Source organism: Bactrocera neohumeralis, chromosome 2 (genome assembly GCF_024586455.1).
Source record: "Bactrocera neohumeralis isolate Rockhampton chromosome 2, APGP_CSIRO_Bneo_wtdbg2-racon-allhic-juicebox.fasta_v2, whole genome shotgun sequence".
Lineage (NCBI taxonomy): Eukaryota > Metazoa > Arthropoda > Insecta > Diptera > Tephritidae > Bactrocera > Bactrocera neohumeralis.
In genome coordinates, this window is record NC_065919.1 from 72,588,176 (window position 1) to 72,598,444 (window position 10,269).

Genomic DNA, 10,269 nt, shown 5'->3' on the forward strand with positions numbered 1-10,269 from the left:
ATCTCAACATCTCTTAAATATGGACTAGACCCATTTCGGTTAATATTTCGGATATGCTAGACTGATATCAAGTGACCTGAATCCTTTGCAAAAACGACGTCGAGCAGCGGTTGCAAAATAGATGCTTGCAGCGGACCCTACATTCCGCTCCCACGACAGTCGCGTCTAAATCAAAATGAACCCGGACTTGTATTTGCCAATGACTGTCAACCCCGCACCATTCCTCGAAATTGCTTCCGAAATGTTTTATGCCGCTACTACCATAACCCTACATTCATCAAAGACGTGATTACTGACGACGAGTCGTGTAGTTAAGCGTATGACGTCGAAACTGTCCAAGAATCTAGTGAAGGCACTCGAAAAATGAATCGAAACCGAAAAATGCAAAATTCGCTGAAAGCACTGAGGGCCATGCCAGCCTATAAACATAGGACAAGTGTAGAGAAGATTGTATTAAGCACTGGCATGCCCAAAAGTGACCATTTGAAGGCGGTAATAAAGCTTTCTGGTAAAATATGTGAACATGTAACATGATTTTTGTCAGTCTAGGTCAAAGTTGAAAGGTTCGTAAATAACTGAAGAGTATAAACACATATGTATAATATAATGTTTAAACATATTTCTAGTATTCAAACTTCAAAATTCGCAAAATAGTGTAGACAACTGCTCAAGTTTTGGTTCCTTATTTTGACATTTCTATATTCTGAACTGTGAAAAGATGTCTGCGTTTTTGTTACTGTTTAAAATGTGTTCCATTTTTTCAGCTAGCGTTGTTTAATCCGTCGCTTAGAAAAGGAAGGGGTTTAAATAGTACAACATCACAAAAATGTTTCCTGTTCCTGAAATAAAATGCAATATATAAATACCGTATATGTGAATTCCACAGAGTTGATTTCGGTTTGGAAAAACCGCAAAATATTCTCATGTTTTGTCGAAATGAATTCAGCGAGCTCTTCACGTGTATCTATTTCCTTGATTGTCTTTATTAATTCCAGACCCATATCTGACGAACGCAACGTATTTATGCTACGTTCAATAACGGCTTTTGCATCGGCCTCAACACTTGCCAGACGGTGATTGAATGTAGCCAGTGTATGCTCCCAATTCTCAGAGTTACCTGGCCGGAAGATGTCGTAATCAACACTGGAAAGCATATCATCCAAAAGACGATAGACTTTTTTCATCAAATCATCCACAATAGATGGATCGGTTATAAGCGCTTTGAGACGATGGCCGAAAAGATTTTCATATTGTATAAAAACACGGCCGATATAAGCGATATCTTGACTTATGTGGCATATATGATCGACTTCGGAGAACAGCGTCTGACGATCGAACTCCCAACGTGAGCCGACACCGGAGCTTTCGATGTACGAACGACTGGCGAGGTAAGCGCTCTTCCAGCAGCGCAGCAAATTGGCGCAATTCGTGGCGGTCTCATAAGTGTATTTAGCAGAGCGACTGAAATGAGAGAAGCGTATGAGTAAGCAGTTGATAAGATGTAGTGTGGGAGCAATTGAAAAACTATACTTTTACGCTGAGATTTTGTGATCTTCAATGCTTGTAAAATAATATTGTCGCAAAAGTGAAGAAGCTATTGAAATGTCGCTCCCAGCAACCGGAAATAAGCATGGTGAAGCAAAATAGGAAAATCAGAAGGCCAAATACATTGCCATTTACGTTATATGCATGCCGCTTCCTACATATTTGTATAAGAAACGCAAGCGAAAAGGAATTTGCATGCGACAGCGGCAACGCCGAAATTGCATTTCGCCAAGTGTTTGGGTAAATTTGTTCAACAGGAAGCGCGCTGCAACCGTCGACAGCCAGCAAGTGGCAGGTAGCAGTCAGTGTGCTAAGGAGGAAGCAGTCAACACAACACTTGCAATATCCGCCTTGTGGACTCATCCCTACTCCACGAAGCACTCGCACTCATCGTACAAGTACCGCAACATACAAGTCAAGTATTTTCGAAAGTAAATCGACAGGAAAATCGCCTCTGACAGTTGTCATGTGCAGTGCCAGCTACACTCTGCCACGGCTAAGAGCACAAGCATTTTGCTCTATACGACATTGCGACGCTTTGGCAGTCTTCTCAGCTGCTTGAAGTTAAATTTAATTTTTACGCTGTCGCGGCGACGCAGCGACTTACCTGAATATGTGTTCAAAGCAGATGATGCGCTTTACTTTCTGTATAAAGACGTTGGAGATTTGGCAGAGTAAAACCTGCATCTTGTCGTCGCGGCAGTAGTAGCTGGACATGGTCCAGATGTGGCGTAGACCCACCATTACATTGGGTATGAGTAGCGTTGTCATCTTGAAGCTTTCGTAGTCCCGAATTTTCTGTGAAATTAAATGAAAAGGAGTGAGTAATAAATACAAATTGAAGAGGATGATTTAAAGTGAATAATATTTGTTATCGACTCATCTTGGGAGAAAAAAAGTTATTGTTACCTCTAAATAATCGGTTATGGTCGAAATGTAATCCGAATTTTCCTTGGAAAGGTGGTAATGTTCTTGTAGGACATGCATGAAGTCATCCCAGCGTTTGATCATGGGCGAGTTGGCCTTTCGTAGAATATCTGCATTTTCAATAATATTTTTTTTATACAACTTAAGGTTAGAAGAGACACCAGTTGAATCAACGTACCCAAAACTGTTAGCACGAACTCCGACTTCAGTTGTTCCAATGCGGTATACAGCTCGATTTCACCATGATGCCAGATGCGATAAGCGGCCATTGGCGTGAACTCATCCAGTTGCTGAAATCACTTTGTTATTAAATATTCTCAGTGCTAACACCGTCACCCACCATATCTTTCAGCGCTTTGATTCTGCCCTCCAGGAAATATATCCAACCATGCACGATATCTTCGAGAATTTCCAGTGAGTATGTTGGTATCAAATCTAATTTCTTTACATCTACAGGTATCTTAACTTTCGACTCCTCAAATTCGACATCCTCTTGTCCCGGCGCGGCATAGCTGGTGGGCAGATCAAATGCGCGCATACTGTGCTTCGTTGTCCACTCCACTTCGCCTTCGAACTCGCTCAGCTCTTTGAGTAGATTTTGCTGGTATGGCGGTAGCTTCTCTACCGTACTTTCCTCCTCGAGGCGCTGGCGTTCGATCGCCTCATTCGTCTCACGCAATAATTGTTCCCAGCGTTCGGCAATCGTCAATTTGGGTTTTTCGGGTTCCTCTGGTAATTAAAAGTGTATAATTGAAATGAGTTAAGTCCCGCCGGATAGCCGCGCGCGTGAGTTGAGGGCGGTTGCCAGATTGGTGAGCAGATAGCGTTGAACTACTGACAGCCGTAACCACTACCACCACCAACACATCAAACGCATATTAAAGAACCCAAATCAGGGTGTGTTGACAGCGGTGATGACAGCTTGACTTGTTGACACTGTGACCTTAGGGACTAAGCGCGGCCAAAATGTTACGCGCTGACGTCCCTTGGTGCTGCTGCCGCGCGCAAATGCCAGTTAACGGTACTTCTTGGTATTACTGCTTTAATTAGTTACCGCAACTCGGCAGCCACCACCCACCGCTAGTTTTTTGTTTTTATTTCACACCTACCTATTTGCTCGGAGGACGATGATGAGCCCACCTCGCCGGGCTTTGCTGCTACATCCTCCTCCTCCTCTTCGTCTTCATCATCGGCCACATCGCCTTGGCCGTCTTCAGTCTTTCTGCGCGCTTTCCCTTTTGTTAGGGACTCCTTTTTTAGCTTCTCCATTTTTCTGTGCGGCGGGTTTTTGTGATTTTCATTTTTATTGTTGTTTTGTTAGATTTTCGCGTTGAGATTTCGTGAAACAATTCAATAATAATAATTATTGTTGAAACAGCCAAACGGCCAAAAAGGTTTAAAGTCACCACAGAAAAGCGGATTTGCTACATTGGCTTACAAAGCGAATAAAGAAGCAAAGTAAATAAGAGAAATTAACCAGTAAGAGTAAAACAAAAAAATACGCGGAGCGCGCAGAAAGGGATGAAAAGCAAAATGGCAAGTAAAGAATTTGTTTAATGAAACAAAACGAAATGAAAATTAAGTTGAAGTAATGAAAAGCTGCAGATAAGCAAAGCGCAACCAAACGTTACAACAATCAACCGTTTGAGCGGTTGAAGCCATTGCAATGTTGGAAACGGAAGTGGGAGGAAAAATGCAATCAACATTTTTGTCCAATGTATGAGAAAAAGTAAAGAGGACTGTGGTGTATTCTGGTGGGCGTCGCTGAAGGGATTGTTGAGTGCATTTGTTTATTTGGTTCGTGGGTTTCAAGCTCAGAATGTAGCTTCAATTGAATCCTTAATATAATTTTTCTGTGCTATATAAATTTAAAAAGTATTTGAGTATAAATCCAAAAAAAAAACTGTGAAATATGTTCTAAGTTATAAATACAAGCCTCGGATTTCTTTATAATCTATATTTTGTGACCTGAAAAAAAAAATGAAAACCTCAGGAAAGTGTAGCTATTAAATGAATATAAATACTACGACATCCCCATTCCACATCTCTTATCTAGCTTTATATATCATCACTAATCTTAAATATAATAACTAGCCATCCGTTGTCCGACATTGGAAATTCAAATCACGAATGACTGAAACATCTAGAAAGAAACATTGGAGACTCTATAAATTATATACATATGTATATTTAATTAACCATGTCTGTCTGCATATATGCGAACTTAGTTTTTGAGATGTGAATATGAAATTTTGCGAACATCTTTTACTCCCCAATAAGCTACTCATTGCTCGAAATCGCTAATATCAGACCACAAAAAAGTCTATGGAAATCCGGTATTTTTATGTAAACCACTTTGTTGGCATGAATTTGCGTCGATTAGTTGCTATAAAAAATGCACTCCTTCTTTAAGCAGACAACAAATTTATTACAGAATTGCCCCTGGTAGCTTAAGGTACATTTCTGTCCCATCTTATCTCAGCCCTACACAATCATCAGTTCTTGTCCAGAAAATAAAGTTTGTTCTTAAGATTCCCTTAGTCCAGATTTTTATTTATGGTGGGCTATTTTACAATTCAGATCCAACCCGGGTCCTGAGTTACCGTAACCCCATCACTATGCATTACGGGGTTTCCTTTATAAAATAATATGATTTTCGAAGTACTGGGGCTTTAAGGGGTTACATGGGTTTGGCGGTTTCAAAAATCAATTTTTTTGTCTTATCAAATTCTAAAATGTCTCTATAATATTTACCTAAATTTTAATGCTGAACCGAGTAATAGTGTCGGAGATACAGCCTTGAGATTTTTTCTCGAAACTATTTTTATTTGAAGTCGGTTGGCAAGATTTCTCCAGAACTACTCAATTGGTCTTCATGAAATTTTACACAGGTTTATGAGATACAGTTCTTGAAAACTTGAACGAAGGGTTTTTTCGATTACAACTATTTGAAAAAAAAAATGTTGCAAAATTTTCATTGTAATTTTAATATTTTTTGTAAAAATGTCTGCGAAGAATCCAATTTTCAGTTTTTTTCCTTTGTTCAAGTTCTAAGTTAAGATTTAAACCAATATCCGGTAACGGCGTCGCAATGACCGAGTTTAAAACTTTTGTTTTTTATTTCAAAAATTTTAGAATTTCTTTGTTAATAGCGTATGTTTGTAACAATAAAATATTTTAATAAAATATTTAATTTTCATATAAGAAGAAATTGTTGAAAAAAGGCTGTTTTTTACCCGAGGAAACCCATGTAACCCCTAAAGAATTAATTTTCGTAATTTTTGAAATCCTTTCATGTCACAAACCTCTCACAATCATAGGGCTACTGAAGAAAGGTATGTATAAAACAACCAAGAATTCCTAAAAAGTCGTGAAGAACTCGCTTTATGTTAAAGCCTTGACCTCTCAGCTCACACACTGCATTATTCCGCCTAAGGTCTCGGTCATAATTTAAGGACGTAACCATTGTCATTGCTTCTTATGTATTTAAACACTTAAAGTCAACAAATTATTAATCTGCTTCAACAAAACCTTCAAAACAGCAAAAATAAACACCGTTACAAATGTAACCGTTAATGTAGCGGCTAAAGGTGTGGGGTGGCGGAAAAAAATACGATTAAAAATACAGAACAAAGGGAAATCCTTATCGGATGCTCTGTAATTTATGTGCGAAAAGGGTAAATGTAAAATACCAATGGATTTCAGAAAGGAAATAAACAAACGGGAAAACTGGCGGGCGAACGCCGTCTGAGCGGGCACAGCATGTAACTACCGATTGAGGGAGCGTAAGGATCTGCTGCGCAGAAGTACACAATGCACGACTGTGATAAAAAACAAATGACTCAAAACACACACATAAATAAACCAACAAGAAAACAATGTTCGAAATGAAAAGAATGTAGCCAATAAAGAAGACAAGCAGTGAGCTGTAAGCGGGCGGGTGGCAATCAACGCGACGAACACAAAAGCTTGCGACTGCCAACGCCACTGTGTGCGCGACTAATACATACTTTTTCTGTTTAAGTGCGCGCAAACGGAATTCCGAGGGCTTTGACAACTCCAGCAAGCCCGGTCCTGTCTCTTTGACTTCACCCGAGCCGGCACCGGGACCCGCGCATATATTCTCATCGGCATTCGTTTGCTTGTCGTCGAATTTCGGTTCGCGAAATTGAAATTGAATAGCTTTGCGGCCAACCTGCAAGCAATAACAACAACAAAATGAAAAAGGAGTGTTAAGTAGTAACAAAAGCGGACGCACATAAGCGCTCAGTGCGTTGTGCAAAAGAGTGTGGTGAAAGGCAAATATTTGTGTGTGTATAGGCGTAGAAAGGTTGCACGGGTCGGATGCGAGGCGACCGCAGCTTACAATATTTTAATTTCTAATTGATTTGCTTCGATAATTTGGCGACGAGTTGACTTCTCGCCGCCGACTATGTCGGGCATTTGGAGCAGAATTTTAATGTGTTTTCCAACGAAGCGCGAAAGGCCAATAATGGCGGCGCAAAAGCTCACGCAGCGTGTCAGCACTAAGACGCTTTCAATGCTGACGGCAGACGGCAGGCGATGAAGGCACAGACTAGCGAGGCTTAACAAAGGGTCGTTGCCCAACAAAAAGTCTAATAACCGCACGAGATTGGCGCAATGACGGCACAACTTTCTATTTGCCTACGCAAAGCCACTATGCCACATTAACGGGCAACTCGAAGAGGGAAAAAAACTCATACTCAACCAAAAGACCGAGCTGTCGAGCGACCTCTGGCGCGGTCTTGCGGAAAATCGCGCCGGAATAGAGTAGAATTTGATAGATGGCTGTGTTACTATGGAATTAATTACAATTCGCCACTTCATTACGTTTCGAAATAATCGAGCTGTGCGGTGGTAAGCACAGCTTTGATTAATTGAAAACTGAATATGCTGCGCAGCAAATGCCAGCGACTGAGTGAATACAAAATGGCGAATGGTAAATGGTAAGCTGCGTTAAGCAGCGCACGGTAAGCGTTGTGCGGTGTGCGGCAAACCCTGATTGGCAGCTCTGCACCTTTGAGGGAAGCGGGGGGTTAGTGCCGGAAATTAAAATTGCATAGATTAATTTTAGTAGCTCGTCTACACTTTTTTCCATTATTCTCCATTCTATTCACCCGAGCGATTCTTTACCTTATTTTCTTCTGCACACAGACGCTCTTACCCGCAAAGTCCTGACTCTATATCAGCGTTTTATTGCGCTGATTGCTTTGCGCTTTGTTCTCAATTCGAGCATTTTCGATTATCTTTCGACAATTTGCAACAATTCATCATTGCATTGTGGGTCCGATATACAGGTGTATCCCGTTACATATGTGTAATTTTGTGTGTCAATCAATTATAACGGAACTTACCAAATTCAAATCACTCTGCAACGATTGAATCACAACACCATTTATGGTGCCAACAATAAAGTACTTCGGCATCTCAGCAAAGCATTCAGCGCGATTGTAGAAACTACCTGTGAATGAGAGAAAATTTGTTGAAGGTCAACACAAGCATGAGAGCTGATAAAATATAAATGCTATGAGCATTAGAATTCGTGATGAACGAAAAGCAATAAGTGTGCGATGTAGAATTTGGGTAATAAGTTCATTAATATTAAATGGCAATGGCACAGGTGCTACATAAACCATGTTTAATCAGTTATAATATAAATTATTTCCACATATGAAGTGTGTTAAAAAAATAACGTAAATTTTCGTTTAAAAAAAAAAAAAACAAGAAAAAACGTTAACTTCGGCTGGACCGAAGCTAATATACTCTTCACAGCTGCATTTCTTTCAGTTTGTATGGAAGCTATATGCTATAGCAATCCGATTTGAAGATTTTTTTTTCGGAGATTATATTATTAACTTAAGCAGTAATCCATGTCAAATTTCGTGAAGGTACCATGTCAAATGCCAAAGTTTTCTATACAAGCCCTTGATTCCGATCGTTCGGTTTTTATGGCAGCTATATGCTATAGTAATCCGATCTGAACAATTTCTTCGGAGATTACAATGTTGCCTTAGAAAATAATCTGTGCCATCCCACGTGAAAATACTTTGTCAAATGGGAAAGGTTTCCATACAAGAACTTGATTCCGATTGTTCAGTTTGTATGGCAGCTATATGTTATAGTGGTCCGATATCGACAGTTCCGACAAATGAGCAGCTTCTTGAAGAGAAAATGACGTTTGCAAAATTTCAAAACGATGTCTTAAAAACTGAGGGACTAGTTCGTATATATACAGACGGACAGACAGACAGACGGACATGGCTAAATCGACTCAGCTTAACATACTGATCATCTATATTTTTACTTTATAGGGTCTCCGGCGATTCCTTTTGGGTGTTACAAACTTCGTGAAAAACTTAATATTATTAGTTTTCGCATCAAATTCTCACAAAAATGGCTGTTTTTCGAATCTAGTGTGCGCTCTTAGTTGCGCTCTTCTAAGAGAGAGGTTTGATATTTACACACATCATCCCACTAGGACAATATTCAGATCATGAACTTATATTGTACTGATGGGATATATGTTTCAAATTTATGCAATTTCAAAATTTCGAAATATAATATGTTGATTTTACAGAAATATTTTCGAGGTAGCAGTAAATTCTACATTCAAAAATACTGTTGTTTGATGTTTCATTCAAAAAATAAAAATTTTGATATTTAAAGTCTAGGAACATTACTTTCCAAGCTCGAAATACAATGCAGAGATGGCATAATACTTCGAAAGCTATACTTTCCAAATCGACTACATGAAAATTATTTCAAATGTTGGATAGTTGAGACTTCTTTCAATTTTATTTTCGGTCGAGAGTTTTCTGTGATGTACTTGACAGAAAAAAATTAAGAAAAATATGTTGCAACTTATTTAGGCTATCTCGTGTTTCAAAATAGAATGGGTTTAATTTTTGATACTGATTGTTCCAAAAAACAAAAAAATATAAAGTGGTAACCTAAAAGAAATAGAGTGAAATCCTTTCTAGGTATGTATATCTCATACAGCAAGTTCTCTATTCTTAATAACTATGAAGATCTTTTACCGCATATATATTTTGATATGAGAAAGCACGTGTCAAGTCGCGATAGTAGTTCTAAATTTCGTTCGTGAATTGTTTTATTGGTATCGGAAAAATAAGTCTTTTGGAAATTGGAAAAGTCAAACGGAGCCATGTCTAGTGAATATGAAGGGTGGGGCTTCGTAACAGTACTGTTTTTGGTCCTGAGTTTACGAACAAATTCTTTTATCCATTACTTTTATTTTCATAAAAACGAGTCTAACCTTAGCGGCTGCTACAGAAAAAGTAAGCAGTGAATACAGCTGAAAGTTCTATCGTACTCCAGAGGCATGTGTGTATGCTCTACTAGTACAACGACTCGAAATTATTAAAATTTACGTCCAATTTATGGTCGTCATAATCGTCCTGTCAGATCAACAATTGAGGGTTTAGTGGAAAAATTTGAATTCAAAAGCACAGTACAAAATGTTCCCGCGCCAATGAGATAAAGAAGTGGCCGTAGTGTCAAGAATATTGCTGCCACTGGCGCATCAATTGAGGAAGACCCAACTCAGTCACTCACACGTCGTTCTCAAGCATTGGGCCTCTCTGTCACGTCTTTGTGGCGAATTAACGCAAGAACTGAAGCCGCTTGACCACCACAATCGTCGGATATTCGTGAATTGGACATCTTCAGCGATGAGGCTCATATCTGGCTGAATGGCTTCGTCAATAAGCAAAATATGCATTATTGGTCAGGCGGCAATCAACCTCCACGTACGTA

At 39.3% G+C, this 10,269-nt stretch overlaps 1 protein-coding gene across 1 annotated transcript in view; it reads right to left on the minus strand.

Moving 5' to 3' along the window:
- LOC126765542 (dynein axonemal heavy chain 10) overlaps nt 1–2,331 on the minus strand; it is a 107,905-nt gene extending 105,574 nt beyond the window's left edge. Inside the window, exons 1-2 of the mRNA XM_050483158.1 lie at nt 2,153–2,331; nt 867–1,461 (exon numbers count right to left, since the gene is read on the minus strand). Of these exons, the coding sequence (XP_050339115.1) occupies nt 867–1,461; nt 2,153–2,316 (759 nt within the window). The 5' untranslated portion in view covers nt 2,317–2,331. The remainder of the gene's footprint in view (nt 1–866; nt 1,462–2,152) is intronic.
- Nucleotides 2,332–10,269: the final 7,938 nt, after the last annotated feature.